At 48.8% G+C, this 23551-nt stretch overlaps 1 protein-coding gene across 1 annotated transcript in view; it reads right to left on the bottom strand.

Moving 5' to 3' along the window:
• GALNT16 (polypeptide N-acetylgalactosaminyltransferase 16) overlaps positions 1-23551 on the bottom strand; it is a 509878-nt gene that overhangs the window by 77698 nt on the left and 408629 nt on the right. Inside the window, exon 6 of the mRNA XM_085627303.1 lies at positions 22886-23007. Within this exon, the coding sequence (XP_085483429.1) occupies positions 22886-23007 (122 nt within the window). The remainder of the gene's footprint in view (positions 1-22885; positions 23008-23551) is intronic.

Here is a 23551-nt window from a genome sequence, read left to right as displayed (position 1 = left end):
CTACCTCGACGACATTGCCGTTTTCAGCAACCACTGGGCCGCGCACCTAGGCCACCTCCGAGAAGTCCTGGCCGCTCTCCAAAGGGCCGGGCTCACGATTAAGGCCAGCAAGTGCCAGATCGGTCAAGGATCTGTGACCTATCTGGGCCACCAGGTGGGGAGTGGCCAGGTGGCGCCCCTCCAGTTAAAGGTCTAAGCCATCCAGGCGTGGGAGCCCCCCGCAACCCAAACCGCTGTCCGGACCTTCTTAGGCCTCACAGGCTACTACCGGCGATTTATTAAGGATTATGGCAGTATTGTGGGGCCCCTCACAGAGCTCACTTCCAAGAAACAGCCCAAGGCGGTGCACTGGACGCCCCGCTGTCAGACCGCTTTTGAAGCCCTCAAGGCGGCGATGTGTGCTGCCCCTGTACTACAGGCCCCTGACTACAGTAAGGAATTTGTGGTCCAGACCGATGCCTCGGAGTACGGGGTCGGGGCGGTCGTCTCCCAGATGGACACCGAGGGCCACGACCGACCGGTGGCCTTCATCAGCCGCCGACTGCTGCCACGAGAACAGAGGTGGAGCACCATTGAGCGGGAAGCCTTCGCCGTGGTATGGGCTCTCAAGAAGCTCCGGCCCTACCTTTTCGGCACCCACTTCAGAGTCCAAACTGACCACCGGCCCTTGCGGTGGCTAATGCAAATGCGGGGCGAGAACCCCAAGTTGTTGCGATGGTCCATCTCGCTGCAAGGGATGGACTTCACCGTGGAACACCGGCCCGGCAACGACCACGCCAATGCCGACGGCCTGTCCAGATTCTTCCGCCTCGGCGAGGAGAACCCCCAAGGAGATGGGTGACTCTCCCTGCCTTCAGCTGGGGGGGACGCGTGTTGGAGCCGGCCTCGTGGTGTGGTCCTGTTCCCCCTCGCTAAACCGCACGAGGTCCCATGCACCTCGGGGCTCCTCCATTTTGGATTGTACGTGACTCTACGTCACCACCTACGTGACCCCGCTCCACCCGGCCACGGTCCCAGCGAGGCCCGACATCAGGGCGCCAACCCCTGGCCCGGGGGATACCACGTGAACACCTCCCCACTCCCGGCGGAGGGCTGTATCGATGGGACCCCCAACCGTCCTTCCACACCTAGGTGCGATCGCCCCACAGCTCTCTTGGGCCTGGCGCCTCTCCTGCTGGGCGTCTGGCCGCTCCCGACCCGGCCTCTCTGCCCCCCCCCGGGCGCAAGGGTCCGGACATCAAAGGGCTCCAGACCTATATCTGGGGCGACCCGGCAACAGGACAGCAGTTGTATCCCGGAGTCAAGAGCCCTGCTGATCGGATCGCGGCTGACCCTACGGAGAAAGACTCATCCCGGAACCACGCTCTGAGCCCTGCTGACTACGTCGCGGCTCCACCGTGCTTAAAGACCTTCACGAACCTTTGGGGCCCTGCTGACGCTGTCGCGGCCCGACCTTGTTGAACTTGCCATCAGAGCCCTGCTGACTGTGTCGCGGCTCGACCCCAGCGGAACTACCACCCGAGCCCTGCAGACACCGTCGCGGCTCTCCACGTCTGAGCTGCTTTGAGACCAGCACCTGCCGCTCCGGTCCTCGGAGCCTCCTTCGGCCTAACGCAAGGTCTGGCGCAGAGCATTCCCCGTACCAGGCTGGTACTAAGACTTTCCCGCTACCCTGTCCCTACAAAGACATTGAGACTCTTTCTGGATCTCTCGATCCCCCTGTAAATACCTTGAATGTGCTACTGTTGATAAAATACCTAGATAAAACAACTGACACGGAGTCCTGTGTGGTGGTGTTACTGGGCCTAGTACGATCTTAGGAGAAAGACCTCCCCTAGGAGGCTTCTCAGCGGCGCTCGGCTAGAACTTTGCGGTAGGAAGGTGCCCCAGAGTGGTCCCCCTGACCCCCCCGGTGGTCCTCCCTCCAACAGTGGTGCTCTGTGTCACATGACACCAAGTACTATAATGTGACCTATCCGTAGCTGCTTCCTGTTGTGCGCTTCATGCGAACTGTAACACCGTGGATCCTGACTTGTTAATCCTAAATACTTGAGCTGCTGTCGCCCTTCATTTCTTTTAACTTTCCCTTTAGATTTATTTATTTCTGAATGGTGAAAATTTCTATGATGTACAGATAAGCCAGAAAGAACCACCACGGAGGCCGCAGTTACTAGCAGTACATGATAGCGATAGTTGGAAACAAAATCTATAGGTGCAGAAAAACTTCTTTGGATATAATGACCCGCTACCCATGTACACTGTTTATTCTCGCTTCAGATTGGGCGTTCTGCCAATGGACCAGCACTCCAGGCTGTGACAAGGTGTTGTTGCCACATCTGGTCAGTGCCAGATTGACACCAGAACAATAGAAATATCTGCCCGCGAGGTATTTCTTACATCAGCTAATTAAACACTATAAAGCACTATAGCACGGCCACTAGAATTAAGTGGCAGTGAAGAATAGGGTTGACATAATTATGCAGCAAGGAAAGTCGAATATGTAACGTAATGTGGCACAATATGTAGCAGTAATATTTCAGTTTTGTGACAGTTTAATAACTACTAATAGTGTATGAGCAAAGCCGCACCTCATTAGTACCAGTTTAACACCTGCATGCAGCAATCGTCAACTGAAGGCTGACCAGTTAACCCTTGCAGAGGGTTTGCCACTTCCCCGAACCACATATGACCCCTTTTGTTTAGAAAGTGTCTACACTTGTCTATGAATACCCTTGTCTACACTGTGTGCTACAAAGTGTGAAGGGTACAATGGGAACGGTACACAACACAGAAGGCGTACCTAATGAAGGTAAGAGCCGTGGGTTAGAGGGAGCCAAATCTTGCAAATCTTTAATGCAGTTTCGAGCTTAGCAACAGTTTCTGAAAGGCAGATTCTAGAGTCCTCACTGTGAGTAATGCCGAGCATGTACTTCGGAGACTCGATCAGTGTTTATTTATACAACGGTAGCTGCCTTTCATTCAAAAGACTGATTGTGACGGATTGTGCATAGTTTGTACATTACAGTACGTGTCAAGCATGTGCGTGGTGTGCACACTACAGAATGTGTCAACAGTGCGCCTATGACTACCGATGTTGTTGACACGTAGTTGTGGAACAGCTGCAGGCTTGCATGTAAAACAGAATTATTGTATTTTTTGGTGGTCGGTGCCCCTCTTCACATGCCTGACATACTCAGATTGCTACCGATCATAGCTGTGAGGAAATGAGGCGCCATCTCTTGTTCACCTCACAGCACTGCGCCTGCTCCTGTAGAATACGACATAGCGCCAAGAGGAGTAAAGAGGAGCTAGACATCCAGGGGAGTTTCAGTACGCTGAGAAAGCGTGTGGCCAGGGACAGAGGAGAGGTACACATAGGAATAGGTGTGTGGCTCTGGAGGTGTACAGAGTCGGAGGCTGCATGTCAGTGTTACAAAGCTCGGAGGGTGCGCATCGAAGCACTGCCCTCTGTGGGGTCTGCATGTGAAATAGCTGGGAGACACGATCAGTGTTTATTTATTCAACGGTAGCTGCCTTTCTTTCAGTAGACTGAGCATGACGGATTGTGCGTAGTTTGTACATTACAGTACATGTGAAGTGTGCCTCTCGGGTTTAAACAATCATCAGCATACAAATAGAACATGGTGACCAGTACGGGGTTGTTTGCTCTCCTCCACGCCCCAGTGACACACTCAGGAGTGACACCCAGTAGTGATACATCCAGGAGTGATAACCTCAGGAGAGACACACAGGACTGACAAACTTAAGAGTGACACGCCCAGGAGTGACTCACTCTGGAGTGTAAGTACAGGGGCCCCTGTCCCTGCAGGCTGGACTCATTAAGATGTGGCCTAACGGTTAGAGCATATGACCTCGAAGCTGGGTAACCAGGTTCGAGTCTCTGCTGCTCAACCTCTTGTGATTCTGGGCAAATCACTTCATCTCCCTGCGCCTAACAAAACATGGATGTGCCCGTCTGCAACAGCTGGTGCTCATGTAAAGCGCCATGATACCTCCGGGTTGATTTCGAGCTATATAAAACTGCAAGACAAAAAACATGGCTCTGCGGATCTTCCATGCCCTCACACGTGCACTCACTGTCACGTGTCCGCAGAGGTGCACTCTGGCTCGCTGAGGGGATGCACTCTCTCCCCTCCATAAGTGCCTCTCTCTCCCAGAAGATTCACGCACTTCCTGCTGGTTGGTGAAGAGTGAGACACAAGCTCTCACGTGACAAAGTCGGGGTATAGCGCCCACCAAGCGCATCTCGGGTTTAAACAAGCATCGGCATACAATTAGAACACAGTGACCAGTACGGGGTTGTTTGCTCTCCCCCACGCCCCAATGACACACTCAGGAGTAACACCCTCAGTAATGACACACCCAGTAGTGATACATCCAGGAGTGATAACCTCAGGAGAGAAACACAGGACTGACAAACTTAAGAGTGACACACCCAGGAGTGACACACTCTGGAGTTTAAGTACAGGGGCCCCTGTCCCTGCAGGCTGGACTCATTAAGATGTGGCCTAACGGTTAGAGCATATGACCTCGAAGCTGGGTAATCAGGTTCGAGTCTCTGCGACTCTACCTCTTGTGATTCTGGGCAAATCACTTCATCTCCCTGCGCCTAACAAAACATGGATGTGCCAGTCTGCAACAGCTGGTGCTCATGTAAAGCGCCATGATACCTCCGGGTTGAGTTCGAGCTATATAAAACTGCGATACGAAAAACACGGCTCTGCGGATCTTACATGCCCTCACAAGTGCACTCACTGTCACGTGTCCGCAGTGGTGCACTCTTGCTCGCTGAGGGGATGCACTCTCTCCCCTCCATAAGTGCCTCTCTCTCCCAGAAGATTCACACACTTCCTGCTGGTTGGTGAAGAGTGAGACACAAGCTCTCACGTGACAAAGTCGGTGTATAGCGCCCACCAAGCGCATCTCGGGTTTAAACAAGCATCGGCATACAAATAGAACACGGTGACCAGTACGGGGTTGTTTGCTCTCCCCCACACCCCAGTGACACACTGGAACAGCTCGTGCTCCTGGAAAGCGTCCCGATACCTCCAGGTTGAATTCGAGCTATATAAAACTGAGAGACAAAAAACGCGGCTCTGCGGATCTCACACGCCCAGAAATTGCTTGTACTGTCTCCACGCAAGGAAGCTAGAGATGTTTAGGAATGAGTGCTGTGGCACAAAATGCCATGAAGGTGCTTGTGTGTGGCATAGAAGGACTCCCTGCAGATAAATTACGGATTACAGTGACATAGCGCGTGACAGTAAGAAAATAACAAGCGCTCGCCATGACGCTTTCGTTGCCTTTTTCTGCCGTCCCACTTGGACGGCCTCGCCTGCTAAAAGGTTTCTTGTCTTTATGGGGCCATGTGTTTGGCCCCATAAAGAAGATAAGAAACCTTTTATGCCAGCAGGAAGTCAGACGAGCCAGTCCAACTGGGACGGCTCTAAAAGAGAAAAGTGTACATCACTGGAAGCTCTTTTCCAATGGCTGGCCACAGTTTAGCATAAACGGTGACGCCAGCCAATGGAAAAGAGGGGCGGGGCTTAAACCCAGCTAGTGAAAGCTACCCAAAAACATAAAATCTCGCCAGCGAGACTGCGCATGTGCAGGCCTTCAAGGCGGCTCCTCCGCTATGACGGAGGAGCGTCGCCCCACTGCTTCCTCACAGTGCAAGAAGCAAAAAACAAGAAATGGTAATAACTTTTGGGTAATACCATTTTATGTTTCCTTTGCCAGCGGGTGGCTGGGCGGGGCTGATCTGCTAACGGAGCAGGGCAGGGGAGGAGTGGTTTGCCAACTCCTGAGTGCGTAAAGACTGTTCGGTCAGCCCTCTCGGGCCGCCCAAAGCAGTCATGCGCACATTCCGCTTCTCCATGCAGCCTGCATGGAGAACATGCCCCTCGCCCCCTCTCCAGCCCCTGGCTGAGCACCGTCAGACCAATCACAACGCTCCATTGGAGCATTGTGATTGGCTTAGGGGTGGGAGCCTGGCTGCCTGCTTCCTGTTCCTGTCGGAGGCAGGAGAGCAGGAGCAAAGAAGGCGCGGGACCCGGCCTCAAGGCAAGTTTTTAATTTTATTATCAGTCCCCTGGTGGGCGACACCTGTGACTGTCTCCCCACCCGCGAGCCATACCGGCCGCAAGACTATTTGAGGCTGAAGGAGGACATGACACCTTTGAGGTGCTGGGCTGAAGCTCAGTTCCTCAAGTATGTAGTCTGTCGTTCGTGTTTTCTCTTGATTAATCCATTGGTGCTAATACTTATCAGCTCAGAGGCAAAGTGATAGTGAGAGAAGCTGACATTGCTGCTGAGAGGGGCTTGGGGGTTCAGGCTTCAATGCTGTGCATGAATTGTTTTATATAGAAATCCGAAATGAACTCTTTGAAATGCATCACATATGGGAATTGAGTGACGTGTAGTGACTTGCAGAGGATCATACTGCTGGTGAATGGATAGGCCAAAATCCATACACAGTTTTTTGGGCTTCGAAGACTGCGGCTCACCCACAATAGCAAATCTCTGCCCACCTCAAGCACTCTCCTTGAGCCAGCACCAGATGCCTACCTTGAGTTCTACGTAGCATCTATACAACTTGCAGTGTGGTGTACATTTAACTGAATCGCTCACACCTCTGCACACTTATCTATTTCCTTTATAAAACATTTTTTATCCAAAACATTGAAATGTGAATTTTCCCTGGGCTTTAGTCATGATCCTGCACATCTTGTTTTACTGCTGCTTGGGCCATGTTCTTGCATGAGAGGCTGCCCCTGAAATACAATAATCTGTATTAGAGCAGCGGAGGGACTCCACAATTCAAGTATGTTGAGAACCAGAAAACTTGGGGTCCAATCCTGCTACTTAAGATGCACAACTCGTGTTATTTGGTAAATCATTATCTCCTGTTTCTTAGCGAACTTTTACATTTGTCAGATTTTAAGTGCTTAGAAAGTGGCTAAGCACCAGAAGGCACTACATTAACATTTACAGCTGCAGGCCTGTTACTGAGGTTAAAACCAGAAAACAGAAGCTCATAAGAATGAATTATAAACTCTCTTCATTTGGAATTGTGCCAGAATTTCAGATAATCACTGCAAATTAGTGGAGCACGAAAATAAAAACAACAAGAAAACACACTTGGCCATTGAAAGTACAGGAGAAGTAATGGAAGAGGACTGCTGGCAAGCAGAGTGAGAATTCCTTTGGGAGCCATGTTGGAATATGAAAAATATGGCAGCCTGCCATCGAAGAGCGCTTCACTGCCTCAGAGATTAGTCACTGCTTGCGTGCTCTGCAAGTAGATATCTGTTTGGAGGGGTGATCGCATAGCTAAGCACGACATAAGAGTATGTATGCCCCCCCCCCCCTCTGTACCAGTCTGAGAGTGATCGGTCTGACCCTAGCTATGCTTCCTCAGCGTTTCAGTGGCCAGTCGTGTTCACGTCCACAGGGTGTTGATGGTTAGTAACAGAGCTAAAATAAAGAAAGCTCCCATCCCCAAAAAATAATAAAACGCACTACAACTCCGTTGCCAAGGCGCTGGTTGCCACTGCTCAAGTGAGAACGAGGGCGGTGTGCCATTTTGATACATCCAGACATTCAGCTTGGGCTGTCACCAGCATCTTTACCCAATCAAAGATGGCTGCCAGGTTCCTCCATCTGCAGTACCTTACCGCTGTTCCCTTATTATAAGTTGTTTATGTGAACAATAGGTACCGGCTCCTCCAGATCGACAACACCGGATCTAACCCCATACTTAAGTAAGAGCTTTATAAAAATACCTAACATGACATATTCAGACTCTAGTGACCACACCGTCATCCGCTCCACTCAACACGTATGCACAGACATCACCCAAAGATTACACTGACACATTAGTTATGGGTGAAGAACTGCTGCAGGTTTATTTCATATAACATAAGTATGACAATAGAGTGGGTTATCTTACGGGCGATGCAGGGCAAGCAGCCCCTCGCTGCTCCGCCCGCCTTGCGAGCCGGCACGCACGGTGGGTCGATGCCCGGCAGTGCGGCACATTATTTTCGGATCCTCCTTAGGATCACGTGATCTGTCTCATACTCCCGCCCCTTTTAACAGGGGCGGAGCCTGTTATGGCACACCCCCGGTTGGTTAGGCCCCCCAACCGCCCGAAGGACTAACGGGGCGCCGTCGCGGAACCTCCTTCGGCTCACGGACCTTGGCTCGGGCACCCTTACTGTGCCGGACAGGGGTACCCTTACTGTACCGCCTGTCGCAGAGGTACCCTTCTGCCTCCAGATCGCCTTGTAACTCCGCCTGCAACAGGAGCACACAGGAAGCAGAGGGTGAACTGCAAGGGCGGGAGGCATAAATAGGGCCTGGCCCCGCCCAGCCCAGTGGCCCACCTCCCCCAGCACTGCCCATTGGGGGCCTCCCCTCCCCACAGGTGCAGCCTCAGGGAGCGATGGACCGGGGGGGGGGGGGGGGGGAGGCTCCGACGGGCGGCCACTAGAGGGCTGCCCTGCTGATGTCCCCCTGCGTGGGACGCGGGCAGCGGCAATCTCTTTGTTGACATATCTTGCGATTTGTGTCCCTGGGTCAGTTTTCAGTATCACAGGTCTAAAGTACTCTGAGTGTGAGTCAGTTTTCAGTATCTCGGTTCTAAATTACATAGCACCAAAAGGCTGTCTCATGTATACGTTTGATGAAAATACTCAACATAACATAGCTTAACATAGCTGCGAACTGCAGATAGAAGTCGGGAAAGTTGTTTTGGCCGAAAAATTCACCAAGATACATCAACCCAACTTTAACTTAAAATGTAATCAGGCAATGAACTCTCCTGCCTCAAAGATGGCCTCGCCACCATCCAGGCCTGAATCCTGAAGTTGTCCTTGATGTTCAAGCCTCCCTGATGACATTTTATGCGCATCGCCAGTGACAGCCAATAGGATTGTGTCTACAAGAGTTCGAAGAGGCAAAGATGTGTTCCTTCAACGCTTACAATTATGTAAATTTCTAGTAAAATTTATAACAAAATATTAGAAGATTGTGGAGATCTATGATGGTTAGACTTTTGAATGAAAATCAATATTTGTGTGATATTTTTATTTAAGCAGTGTAATTTAACTTATATTTCTGTCCTAAGTGTTGAGTTTCTCACTAGGAAATGCTGTTCCTGCAAAATGCAAAAAGAACTATTGATGGACAGAATGCAGAACAATGTCATACATTCATCCCAGTACAGAGATCTGGGCCTAAATCAATCTTTTTTTGCTCACCATGCCATTCCAGTTTGGACCCAGCCATATGCAAATCAGTCTTGACCCTGTGCCCAATGGTAACAGTCCAGCCCGAGCTGCCAGGCCAGGTCCTCTCTGGACTGGAAACAAGCATCCTAGGACCGGTTTCGGGGTTTCACCCATCTTCAGCCAGGATAGCTTGATTCCAGTGGCATGGAGAGCACGGGACTCACGTCTGAGCATACCCGGCCCACTCGGGGTGACGCATGCAAAAAGAACTATTGATGGACAGAATGCAGAACAATGTCATACATTCACTCGAGTACAGAGATTTGGGCCTAAATCCATCGTTTTTTTGCTCACCATGCCATTTCAGTTTGGACCCAGTCATATGCAAATCAGTCTTGACCCTGTGCCCAATGGGAACAGTCCAGCCCGAACTGCAAAATGCCCGCACAACACAGTACTCTCATTCAGGGCCAACCAACACTCACAAGAGAAAAGCTAAGCTTGGATGCCGGTGAAGGGGAAAGCGGGAAACTCCTGAAGCTAGGGGCCAATAATCAGAACCTACTCAAGCTCTTCACCATACATAGAAAGAAGTGCTTAATAAAAAAATATGTAAGTGCAGGCTCCAAGGTTCCTATGAGGCCGTGCCTGAGCTGCCCAATAGAGGGTTCGCAAATCACAAGGTTGCCTCGTTTTAATGTAACCTCACGCCTCTTTCAGTTTCTACCTCTAACCTACACAGCTTGTTTCTATATTTAACACTAGCAGATATATTTTCATCTCTGTCCTTTGTCACTCCTCTTCAGTCTTTATCATCCTTTTTTAACTTTTTCTGCCTTTTTCTCTCTAGCTTTGGGTCAATATCTGATGATGAAGAAATGGTCATGGTCACTAAAAATTATTGCTGGTGCCCCCCACCGGCACAAATTAAACATTGCTGGCAAGCAAGAGCATGAACAATAGCGGGCTATGTAACACTGGCAGCATGATCCTCATAAGGCACCGGGACTTCATCTGGAAAGCTCCATTCACTTGCTGCTCATGAAGAAACTGAAAACTCACTTGATGATCGACTCCAGCTGGGGCCGTATTACAGAGAATGCTCCGGAGGCACAATGGGCATGTACGCCCGCTTCCGTGAAGGGGCCACAGACACTTATACGATCCCTTCTGTTATATAGATAGTGCTGGCGCACATGTGGCGCCAGCGCTACCTCAAGAGGGTGTTCCCTCATTTGAATAGGGGGTGTGGCCGCATGCAAATGAGGGAATCTCTACTTCTGTGCCTGCGCCATATTATGGGCGCAAAGGCAAAGAAGCTGCCAGGCGGTGCACTAAAAGTGAGCCACATAAAAAGTGGCGCGCTGTCAGTGAACTCCTTGATGGCAGCCCTCTGGAGGTGGAAATGGGGGACCCATGGACCTCCCAAGATATCCTTTTGCAGGGGGGTGCAGCATCCCTAGTCCCTCTTTAAAGTGGAGGCGGGTCACCGCCTGCACCGTAAAACACGCAGCAGCTTTGAAGCAGCCGCTCTGCATGTCACTTGAATGTGCTGCCCCCAGGGCGTCACGAGTTTGAGGCTACCGTGGAGGCAGCGCTTTCTCAGTTATAGGGCACACGTTCACTGTTTGCACACAGCACACCTATTTTAAGGTGCGCAAACAGGAAATGTGTGCTCTATGTGTAATAGGGCCCTTGGTGACCACCCTAGATCTGCCTGCCTTCCCTCGTGCTCCATGTGTACTCCTCTCTAGCCTAGACTACTAACAGCATTCAGTTCCTTTCTTCAGTTTTAACTCTATAAATACCCAAAGATGCATTTCTGTTGTTGCATGCCTATTATTTGAATATTTCACCCTAACTATCATCCAGTGGGGTTCAGTGGACAAAAGGTCATTTCAGGAAAGTGCCTGCAGAAAAGACTACAGTTGAAAATCCCAGCGGCCACTCCCACCTCTGCTGCTCCTTCATGTTGTTCATGACCCCTCAGAAGCACATTCCGCGTTTAGATGGGCGGGCCATGGTCCCAAAGCCAATGGCACGAGCTGGTGGTGTGTCCGCACCTCCCTACTGGACACATTATGGCAATACTGACTTTTTTCTATACTTTAAACTTGCCGTGGAGTGGCTATAATGAGGACACTCTATATGTTCCACACACCATTGCAATAGGTAGGGGCAGGTGCAATGGCCCCTCAAGAGGATCACTGTAGGGAATGGCTACATCCCGCCTGACTTCAATATGGACGAATGTGTTTAGGCCTACACCTAACCCAGGACCGGTCATGGCATTGTGGTTAACGTTGTGACGTGCAGTGGTGTTGAAAATAAATGGTGCCCTCGAACTTGGTCACTCACACTGAAGTGCCTGTCCAAAACTCACCCTGATTAGTAAGTAGGGTAGACTATTGTGTGTGATGGCTCCAAAGCGTGCATGTACATGGCATTTCTATATAGCACAAACCTATCACAAAGGCAGCAAAATGACATGTCCGGTGTGACTAACGAGAACACATCCAAGTAAGGAAAGCTGTGGCTTCCTATTAACCTGGATACACACACACACACACATCACTGACGTTCTATAACCTATTTACAAAATTTAGAAAGCATGCACAAAATACAACGGTCCAATGAAAGTATTAATGTATCTATATATATCTATATTCACTGAAAATAATAAGAGTTAAAGTAACGTTATAGTTAGGTTTGATAAAAAGATATCTTTTTATTTAAAATAAACCTTAGACATTCACAGAAAAAATAAATGTTAAAGTAACGTTATAGTTAGATAAAAGTGTCAGCGACAGAATTAACATTTTAAAGTAAAACAAACAGAGAAATTCAACGGTTATAGTTAGCAAAGCTAACTATAACTTGCGCCCCTGCCATGCACTGCTTATGACCTCACATATTACATCAGTGGTTACATGTTCTATGACATCACTGATGACATCACTGATGACCTCATCCAAGCTGCTTTTGTACACATTACTCAATAAAATATTATGGCATTAGAGGCCTGAAAGTAAGTACAAAATAGCTCAGAATAATATGAAGCATCATTAGTGCCTTCACAGATACAACTCTCTTGGGTATAGCAAGCATGTGTTATGTGCAAGAGAGTGACGCTATGCAATGCAGTTCATGGGTAGCCTAGTTCTCATTAACAATTAACCACAGAAATACGGGAAACCCTCATTGCACACGGTGTTCTATCTGTAAGCAACTGTTCAGGGAAAGCCAAGTTACTCAAGATGCTCAACATCTGTTCCAAAATTAATGCATTACTATAGACAGCTTTTATCTGTATCAAACCCCCCACAGTCACCAAAACTACATTGAGAAATTAAGTTGATATGAGTAGAAAAGTGGGTAATAGAAACAGTGTTTACTCTCTGGAGAGAGTTTACTCTGTACCACAGTGTTTCCAGACAGTGAAATTCTCTTGAGAAATACACTACAGAGTTTTAAAAAGTATCTACTAAGAACAGTGTAAGCTCTACGCAACACTTGTCAAAAAAAGACACTATTCCCTTAAAATACAGATTATACTACCAGCATACTTCATAGTCTGGTGTAAACTTTACAGATCTTCCATCTTCTGAAGCAAAACAAGCACATGTGTGTAGGTTAGTACCGGGTGTAAACAGTCTTCTAAGTTATGTAGAAAGTGTCACGCTGAGATGATTCTGCCTCATAACTCAAGTCTGCTTACAATACTTAGTATCTACCATGTAGAATACTTGCCCTGTTGGAAACTTCTTCTGCCTAACCACAAAACTTGTGTGGAACATACTGGAGACACGTCGTTAATTGTCACCTGCACACAGAGTTACTCATCAATACAAAGATTTGTAACTTGTTCAACACCCCTACACACCTATGGTGCATTAGGAGCACCTGCGTTTTATAAGCACTTATCCGGATTAGCTGGACACAGGCCGTAGAAAATAAGGTAGTAAAGTAATATGGTAGTTACCCCCACAATGTAAACTATAAAACAAACATACTCATTGGATGATGTCATCAATGATATCATCAATGATGTAATTTGAGATGTCATGAGTGATGTTATAAATAATGTCCTAGAATATGTCATGAGTGATGTAATATGTGAGGTAATAAGCAGTGCATGGTGGGGGCGCAAGTTGTAGTTAGCTCTGCTAACAATAAATAGTGAATTTAAGTGTTATTTTTAGTTCAAAATGTTAATGTCAGTAACTGACATATTCAACTAACTATAACGTAACTTTAACCTTTGGTTTTTCAATGAAGTTCTAGGGTTTTAACATAAAGTAATATTTTATTACCGTACGTAAAAGCCAGCCCCGCAGCCAGACCCTGCGGCAAACCCTCCATAGGCAGGTAACCCCAGTCTGTGCTTGGCCTTCAGCCAGGCACATCAGGGGGTTGGCAACAGGGCCCGGTAGCAACCCTGTGGACAACCCAACCAGAGGCAACTGACCCCCACAGGCAGCCAACCTCACACTGCGCACAGCCTTTCGTCACATGCGACTTTGGAAGTCCAACTCCCAACAGACAGCCACCTGGAGGCAGCCAAACACATGCCGCGCACTGCCTTTGGTCGTGTGAGGCGTTCTGGTTAGTTGCATGGCCAGTGTTTCATCCGGCCCTGCTTCCAACTCCTCGCAGGCAGCCAACCCCACTCTGCACACAGCCTTTGGCCCTGCACAGCGGGGGTGATCACAGGGTGTGGCCTGCTGCTCGGACTGTGGCTAAACCCCCACCAGGCTGCCAAACCCACACAGCCTTTACAGTGAGCAGCAAAAGGTTGGCCTTTATAATACAAAGGAGAGCGGGCTGCTGGGCCCCCCTACCTGAGCCTCGGTAGACCCTGGGGACACCAGGGCCTCATGTATTTTAAATGGGAGGGGGACCATGTGGCCCTCCTCCTCGAGCCTCATGAGCCCTTGGGGACCCAATACCCCTCCCATTTTTGGGACATTTCGGGCCCAGGGCTAGGCTCCACAGGGCCTATAATGGCTCGGTGAGGGAGGCCCCTCAGATCTCCTCCACTTAATTAATTAAATTGGCTTCGGGGGAACGTAGTCCCTCAGGGCCTTTGGAGGTTTGGGGGGGTGGCCCCCTCCCTGTTCGTGCACTTTTAATCACCGGGGTTGGGCTCCCTGGAGCCTATAATAGATCGGGGAGGGGAGCTTTGTTCCCCCCTCCCCTTATTGAATGCGGCCTCGTGGTGGGAACCCCAGGCCAATAATTGCTCTGGAAAGTGGCAACGCCTCCCCTTAATTAAAGAATGCGGCCCCTGGCCACCATTTTCTTTTTTGATCCTGCGAAAGTCCCACTTGTTTGCGGCAAACGCTGCAGATTTGTTTTTGTTTTATCCCCAGGGGGATTGCTCTGGGCACCACCCATGGGGCATAGGGGGGCAGGGTATCCTACGCTGCCCCCTTATATCAATTTTGTTGTTTAACCCCTTCGCTGCGGCGCGAATTCCGCCACAGCGCTGGGGGGGTTTGGGGGGTTTGCGGCGCCGCTATGCTCATGACGGAACCACGACCTCATGAGTCACGGGCGAGCTGTGCTCATGACGGCGTGGTTCCGTCATGACTCCACCCACTTGCGCTAATCGCCCGCACAGGCGGGGAATTAGCGCTGCGTGGGCGGAGCGGCCGCCAACGGCCGCAGCATGACGGAACCACTCCGTCATGAGCACACGGCGCCTGTGGCTCATGACGGAGTGGTTCCGTCAAGGGCATGCAAGGGGTTAACTTCAGGACAAGGGACTAAGTCCCTGAGTCCTGTAATGGCTGCAAGCATCATTAGGTCTCGCCTGACCCAGCGCATGCGCTGGTCTGGCGAGACTTATTGAGAGGGCTCCAAAAAGTGCTACCAGGCCAGCCTAGAGCTACAGTTCATGTGCGCAGGCGCGCGCGCCTCGCTTTACCACGATTACTTTCACTTTTGCGGCCGCATGGCCACTTTGATGTTTGATCGTGATCGGGATCACTTTCACTTTTGCGGCCGCACGGCCGCTTGGCATAGCCAATAGGTCTCGCTTTTGGGACCTTATAAGTATTTAGTTATGCAACTGTTGCATGGCTAAACACTTATAAGGTCCCAAAGGCGAGACCTATTGGCTATGCCAATGCTTGTTTTTCTGATGTTGCCAGAAACCAACCAGCGTGCTTGGTCCCTCGGGAGTCTGACTACTGAGGGAGCGAATTGGCCCAAGGGAAACAAAACTGCCTGGGCAAATCAGAAAGCTCTATTTTTAAACTAGTGCTCCCACAAGAGTCTCTCGAGCCTCTCACAGACCCAACCATCCAGATAAACAAACATTTTTGACCCTTCATTTCCAAAAATCTACTGAACAGAGTTACACCAAATCACAAAAAGCACAATCTGTGGACCACGATCTAGTTTCCTACTGATTTTGGTGTAATTCAGTTCAGCAGCTTTTGCTGTAGCCTTGTCTAATGAAGTCTATGGAAAATGCAGGTGGATTTTGCGTTTAGGGACCCCCCTTTTTTCTCTGCCCCTGCTTGGCAGATCACTCTGAAACTTCCCATGCACAAACTAGTCAAAACGTAGCACCTTTTCAGGACATTTTGTGCAGATTTGTCAAACAAGGCCAAAGTTATTAGCAACACAAAAAATGCTTTGCCTATGGAAAAGCTGACCTAGCTATAACTACCCAGTTGCAAATGCCTCTGGGTAAGATGTATATATTTATATCTGTATTACACACACATTATACTTCTATATAATATATATACATTTAACATATATTTATAGATAGACAGACAGACAGACAGACAGATAGATAGACAGACAGATCGATGCATTTATGCAGTTCAGCTTAACAGTAGGACACTTTTCTTTTATTGTTTATGCCTTAGTGTAACCCCAAGCCAGGTTTTTTCAAGGGAATTCGATGCAGATCGAATCCACAAGGGTTCGGGGATCGGTAGAGTAAAAAGGAGGTGAGGGTGATTTTAAGGTTCAGGGGTGGGTACAGATAAAGGGAAGTAGGGGTGATTTTAGATGTTAGTAGTGGATAGAGGTAAAGGTGAAACATAAACCTTTTGAAATCACTGCCTGTTTAATGATGAATAAAACATTTTCAAAATGATAAAAGGGGTAAACAACAAATAATTAAATGTGACACAGCAGCAACTTTTAAATCAGAAATACGCATATTGTCTGGTAACAGTCTTAAATGAAGCAAGTATGTTTACAGTTGCATTGTCAATAAAAGCAACAAGCGGATGAAATATATGTTTCAGACATTGGTCACATGCCACAACGTTTCATTATTGCTAGTTGTTTGCATTCGGCTCTTGGTATACTGAGTAGTGTTAGTTTCAGATTTGATGGTTTCAAGTTGTCTTGCAAACAAAAGCACAAAAAGAAGTAAACGGCCCACAATCCTGGCGCAAGCAGCGCGGAGGACACTAACCAAGAAATCATTCAGCTCTTGGTTCATGAAAAGGAAAAAAGTAGGAGTGACAAAGCTGCCAGCAATGGTAAGTAATGAGTTGGCTAAAGGTCCCTTTTATAGGTTTTTTTCAGAAGCATTACATTGTCGTGAGCGGCAGTGCGTGCGGTGTCTCAGGTGAGACCAAAAACATGTGGGTCAACGCAACAACCGGATCACGCTGGAATGGCATCATAACATATAATGTACATGAAAATCCTCCAAAAATATATACCTAAATATGGAGAAGATGTCGCAAGTAAGACTACACACGTGCAATGTTGTTTTATCACTAACTGAGTACAAAATCCTCATTTCAAAGGGTCAAAGTACCTGGCAGACGGGGCTCACACAAGCTACATTTTCGAATATTTGCAACTAAATTGAGCTGAGAAAGTTACTGCCACGTTAAGAGAAAGATATGGGAGATACAGATATGAAAATAAATGTTGTCAATCACCTAGGCAGCCCCAGAACCCACTTTTAATGGTTAAACGTGTTCGGAACAGCCTAGAACCTCATGGCAGTGAGAGAGGTGTCTACGCTTTAGAATAATGCCTTAGGATGCCTCTTACCCAGAGCCCATTCCAAACAACCCATACAGCAAACTTTCAACATATGCCTTCAAACGTAGCTGGCGCAGGTATGCAGTGGTGCTGGAACAATTTTCAGAGTGGGGGTGCTGTCATTAAATGGTACATCCCTAGTCACAGGGAGAGTGAAAGATGCAAGCATCGCGCAAAGAAAAAGTGTCGAAAATGAACCACGCCCAATCAGGAGAGGATGTTACGCAGCCCAAGGTGCATTGTGCAGCACTGGTGTGGTAGTGACAGACAGCATATTAAATGTTGAAATGGCCACAAAATGTGTATACACATGGTGTTTTACTGGTAAAACTATATAGCGCACACATGTAAGTGCGTGGATATTGGGTACAGCGAATATGCATCACTTGCGCATCATCAAGTCAAGTGTTTTGATTTCTTTTGGTCCTATTAAAATGAGCTTAATTTTTGCTTTCCTAATTGCCGATATATATATATTTTTTTCAATATGTGCATAGTTCATTTTCAGGCATTTATATGTTGTTGGGTGCTAGAAAAAAAACTGACATCTAACAAACTTGCCTTTTACACTTTCTGTACCCCAGCAACATTGTCACCTGGGTCACTGTTACAAAACCCTCTCACTTTGCAGTCAGAGAGATAAAAGTAAACACCATTTTCCGAATTAGGCGCAATTTGTCAGATAGACATAAAATCGAAAAACATGTTCATTGCTCATTCACCTTCTAAACTCCAGCATGGTTATTTTTGGGGGTGCTGCAGCCCCCCACAGTCCCCCACTTCCAGACCCTATGCTATCAAGAACTTTGAAAAATATTACAAGTTAAAAAAACCTTTGAATTAAGATGCTGTTATTAGTTCTACGCTGAACCCAGTGCGAAAACCCCGAACCCATTCCGAAAACCCCGAACCCAGTCCGAATATTTAAAAGCGCTTGGAGCAGCGCAGACTGGACATACGGGGAAGTCCATCATGGGAATTCAAATCTAGCTACGGTGGGTATTTACGCTTCTGGAAACGGTTTTAGTGCAGAAAGTTATGCAATGAGATGTTTTATCAAGCTCTTCCTGCTCTCAAGTCACTGGAAACAGCTAAAAGGCTGAAAGAGCCCACGCATGCTACTTCATTCACGTTTTCAAATCTACCCGAGAGATGCTATCCTTTTTGCATTTATATAGCGCTTTACGCCCATAAGGAGGCCCCAAAGAAATAGGCGCCCATAGTATAGAAACATTTGATACAAGAAGCGGCTATTAACTTCTTCCTGGGGGGCCCGGAATGTCTCAGTAACTCTATTTTATACTTTAAAGTCTAGCGGTCACAGGATGATGACGTAGCTCCCTCTACTGCCCCGGATGTGCGACGGAAGTGCAGCAGGGTTCTGCTACTGACGCCAAAGCACCACGTTAACATGAACTGTGCATCTCGCAGGCTACTGCAGCCTCGTGACTGTGACTCACATTCGGTCAGATCTTCCACATCCCACAGACGCTGGCAGAAGCCGAGATGGGGCTCGGGCGACCTTAAGTGTTCGCTGGGACGAGTGCGTCTTCTGGACGCAGGGAAGGTAGAGGCAGTAATAGTCTCATTGCTGAACCCTGTGTCCACGGTGAATGGCGGCAGCGGCTTCGAGAAGACTATTCTGGATCCCTGATGGTGCCTGGTGGTGAGACGGAGGAAGATGGATCTGCCCCGCTGTCGCGGCTTCGCTGCTCACTTGGATGGAGCAGCCTCCTCTCCGCATAAATAATGGAAGACGACATTTATTGGTGCGGCCTACTCGGTGTTATGTCTGGCTGCCAGCTCCAATGGCCGCCAGGAGGGAGATAATCCTGTAATGAACGGCTGCAGTTCCAGAATCAATGAGGCGGGCTCCGCAGATGACCCGCGCAGATGAGACGCTCGTTATCCGGAGTGGCATAGAAACACAGAAGATATGTCCCACTGCGGCTGTCCACTCGACCTGCTGCTTCCTGGTCTGGACCCAAAGGTCTCTAGCTCCACACCTGCTTAGTCAGTGCTGGTGTAACGTTTCATCGAGAAAGAGCGATGTGCAGTTCACGATGAGCGAGAAGACATCAGGTCTTATTTAGAGACGGTGGTAAAGGTGATCCTCTGATTTCTAGAGGAAGTGGAAAATGCAGACAGCAATCCACCATGGAATGTACTCCACGATTCTAATCCACTCCTGTGAAGAACATTTCCACAGTAGAATCTTCTACCGATTTATCACTTCACCCAGAATTGAAATATGTTCAATTACCGCCCAGCTCTAAATCATCCGACAAGTGTTCGAGAAACGTGCATGTCTGTAGGGGAAGGGGGTGGGGGGGGGGAGGGGGAGGATGTATAATCAAGCTCATACCAGCAAGGCTTCAGGCAAAATCTTATTAAAATAAAGGGGAGTTCATTAGTATATTTAACGCTCCAGCACCCCAACAGGGGCGTGGGAAGGTAATGTGGGGAACAAGAGGGATTCTGGGAGGTGTCCTACAACATTAATTTAAAAACGATTCCTGCACCATAGCTGGGGAGGGAGTTGGACTTTCAGATCCAGCAAGTCCCTTCCTGCGCATCCGTTCTAAAACAAGTAAGGTCAGACCCGCTGTCAGTAGCAGAGCTAGGACTCCAGTTCATGATGCTTTGTTTACAGTCTTGATTCCTTGGTTCCAAAGTGCAAGAAGTGAGACAAGAAACCATCAAAGTTATTGCTCCTCACCACACATCCTCTGATTGGTCAATGCAGCCTTTCCAGAATAGTGGATTGTGCAATACCTCCATCCGTACAGACCGCAGTGTACTATGTCTCCACCCTGATAGAGTGGAGGGTCTGATGCCCACGCATGGGAGAGCAGAAGGTACAATATCTCCACCCTGATAGAGTGGAGGGTCTGATGCCCACACATGGGAGAGCAGAAGGTACAATATCTCCACCCTGATAGAGTGGAGGGTCTGATGCCCACACATGGGAGAGTAGAAGGTACAATATCTCCACCCTGATAGAGTGGAGGGTCTGATGCCCACACATGGGAGAGCAGAAGGTACAATATCTCTGCCCTGGTGGAGTAACATGCACTACGCCTGCACTTGGGGAGAATGGAGTGCCCAATACCCACTTGTGGGAAAATTGGAGTGTCCTATACCCACACCTGGGAAGAGTGGAGGGCACTATACCTTCACCTGGGAAAATTAAATGTTCAGCACCCATACCTGGGAAGAGGAGAGAGTACTGTACCTTCATTTTGGAAAATGGAATGTTCAGTACCCAGATCTGGGAAGAGTGGAGTCTACAATAACTCCACTATAAAAGACTAGAGTCCACTATACCTTCACCTGGAAAGGGAAGAGTGGACTGTGCAATGCCAGCTTGTGGGAAGAGTGGAGTTTCCACTGCCCGCTTGTGGCATGAGTGGAGTGTCCAATACCCACACCTGAGAAGAGTGGGGCATTCAATAGGCACCGGGGAGGAATGCAGGGTGCAATACCTTCAACCTGGAACAGTAGAGTGCACAATCGCCCTCAGCAGTGGGCAAGCCACTCCTCCCCTGCCCTAGAGCAGCCCCGACCAACCAAACATTTCTGCTGTCTCGCAGTGCAAGAAGCAGAAACATAAAATGGTAGTTTCACCATTTTATGTTTCTTCTTTTCGCACTGCGAGAAAGCAGTGGGGCGACGCTCCTCCGCCCTAGTGGAGGAGCTGCCCCTGAGTGGAGTGTACTAAACTCACACCTGGGAAGAGTGGAGGGCACTATACCTTCATCAGGGAAAATTGAGTGTTCAATACCCATACCTGGTAAGAGTGGAGAGTACAATACCTCCACTGTGGAAGAATAGAGTCCAATATACCATCACCTGAAAAGAGTGGAGTGTCCAAAGCCCGTGTGTGGCATGAGTGTGTTGTCCAAAACCTCAACCTGGGCAGAGTGGAGTATTTATTAGCCACGCCTTGGAGAAATGCAGGGTATAATACCTCCACCCTGGAAGAGTGCACAATAGCTTCATCTGGTAAAAGTGGAGTGTCCAATACCCACACCTGGGAAGATTGGAGAGTGCATTACCCACACCTGGGAAGAGTGGAGTGCACTGTACCTTCACCTGGGAAGAGTGGAGTGCCCAATACCCACAACTGGGAAGAGTGGAGTGCACTGTACCTTCACCTGGGAAGAGTGGAGTGTGCAATACCCATACCTGGGAAGAGTGGAGTGCACTGTACCTTCACCTGGGAAGAGTGGAGTGTGCAATACCCATACCTTGGAAGAGTGGAGTGCACTGTACCTTCACCTGGGAAGAGTGGAGTGTGCAATACCCACACCTGGGAAGAGTGGAGTGCACTGTACCTTCACCTGGGAAGAGTGGAGTGCACTGTACCTTCACCTGGGAAGAGTGGAGTGCACTGTACCTTCACCTGGGAAGAGTGGAGTGCACTGTACCTTCACCTGGGAAGAGTGGAGTGTGCAATACCCATACCTGGGAAGAGTGGAGTGTGCAATACCCATACCTGGAAGAGTGGAGTGCACTGTACCTTCACCTGGGAAGAGAGGAGTGTGCACTACCCATACCTGGGAAGAGTGGAGTGCACTGTATCTTTACCTGGGAAGAGTGGAGTGTGCAATACCCATACCTTGGAAGAGTGGAGTGCACTGTACCTTCACCTGGAAAGAGTGGAGTGTCCAATACCCACACCTGGGAAGAGTGGAGTGCACTGTACCTTTACCTGGGAAGAGTGGAGTGTGCAATACCCATACCTGCGAAGAGTGGAGTGCACTGAACCTTCACCTGGGAAGAGTGGAGTGTGCAATTCCCATACCTGGGAAGAGTGGAGTGCACTGTACATTTACCTGGGAAGAGTGGAGTGTGCAATACCCATACCTGGGAAGAGTGGAGTGCACTGTACCTTCACCTGGGAAGAGTGGAGTGTGCAATAGCCACACTTGGGAAGAGTGGAGTGCACTGTACCTTCACCTGGGAAGAGTGGAGTGTGCAATACCCACACCTGGGAAGAGTGGAGTGTCCAATACCCACAACTGGGAAGAGTGGAGTGCACTGTACCTTTACCTGGGAAGAGTGGAGTGTGCAATACCCACACCTGGGAAGAGTGGAGTGTCCAATACCCACAACTGGGAAGAGTGGAGTGCACTGTACCTTTACCTGGGAAGATTGGAGTGTGCAATACCCATAACTGGGAAGAGTGGAGTGCACTGTACCTTTACCTGGGAAGAGTGGAGTGTGCAATACCCACACCTGGGAAGAGTGGAGTGTCCAATACCCACAACTGGGAAGAGTGGAGTGCACTGTACCTTTACCTGGGAAGAGTGGAGTGTGCAATACCCATACCTGGGAAGAGTGGAGTGTGCAATACCCATACCTGGGAAGAGTGGAGTGCACTGTACCTTTACCTGGGCGTGCAAGAGCTTCACCTGGGAATAGTAAAGTGCTCTACACCTTCACCTGGGAGGACTGCATGGGAAGGGTTGAATGTCCAATATCCACACATGGGAAGAGTGGAGTGTGCAATTCTTCCAGATAGGTGGATCATATTTCCCGCAATCCTCAGACCTTCCTCCTGTTCATCCCACACCCCTCCTTCCTGGCACCGCCCTTACCTCCTTCACTCGCTGGAGTAGCGGCTGCAGCCACTCGTTGTTCACCTCGCAGTGACTGTCCAGGAAGGTGAGGATGTTGGCCGTGGCCATGTCTGCTCCACGTACCCGCGAGCGGATTAGCCCTGGTGGGGGAGGAGCAGGAAAAGCAGAAAATTGTGTTAATTGTGTTGTCACTGTCCACCAGCAGCATGCTTTTCTGCGCTACATCACAATAATAGCAAATCATTCTTATCAATGGCCCCAAATAGTCATATCAACAAATCAAAGAAATAATAGATGACATCATTATTGGTAGTGGGCATCACAATATTATACTGGCAGAAATACTGATACCCAAGGTATGGGACTCACCAAAAACAACAATATTGAATCAACAAGTGCATTAGCACAGGATTTCCCAGTAGAACAAGTGCCAGCAATGTCTGCATTTGTTTCTATGTGTAAACATACTTGGCATTCACAGCATGTGTGCCAGACTTTGCCCTGGGCTAGCTTTCCGATTGGGGTGCTCATATCGACGCTTCACCAGCCAAGAAGAGACAGGGGGTGGAGACGAGGGGTGGAGGGGACAGGCAGCAGACTGCTCTGCAATCCCACCACTGACTCTGGCAGTAGGGGAGTAGTATTGAATGGCGGCATTTACATAGCGCTTCATACACCCATGTG

This window comes from Triturus cristatus, chromosome 9 (assembly GCF_964204655.1).
Source record: "Triturus cristatus chromosome 9, aTriCri1.1, whole genome shotgun sequence".
NCBI lineage: Eukaryota > Metazoa > Chordata > Amphibia > Caudata > Salamandridae > Triturus > Triturus cristatus.
This window is presented reverse-complemented; position numbering and strand designations above follow the sequence as displayed.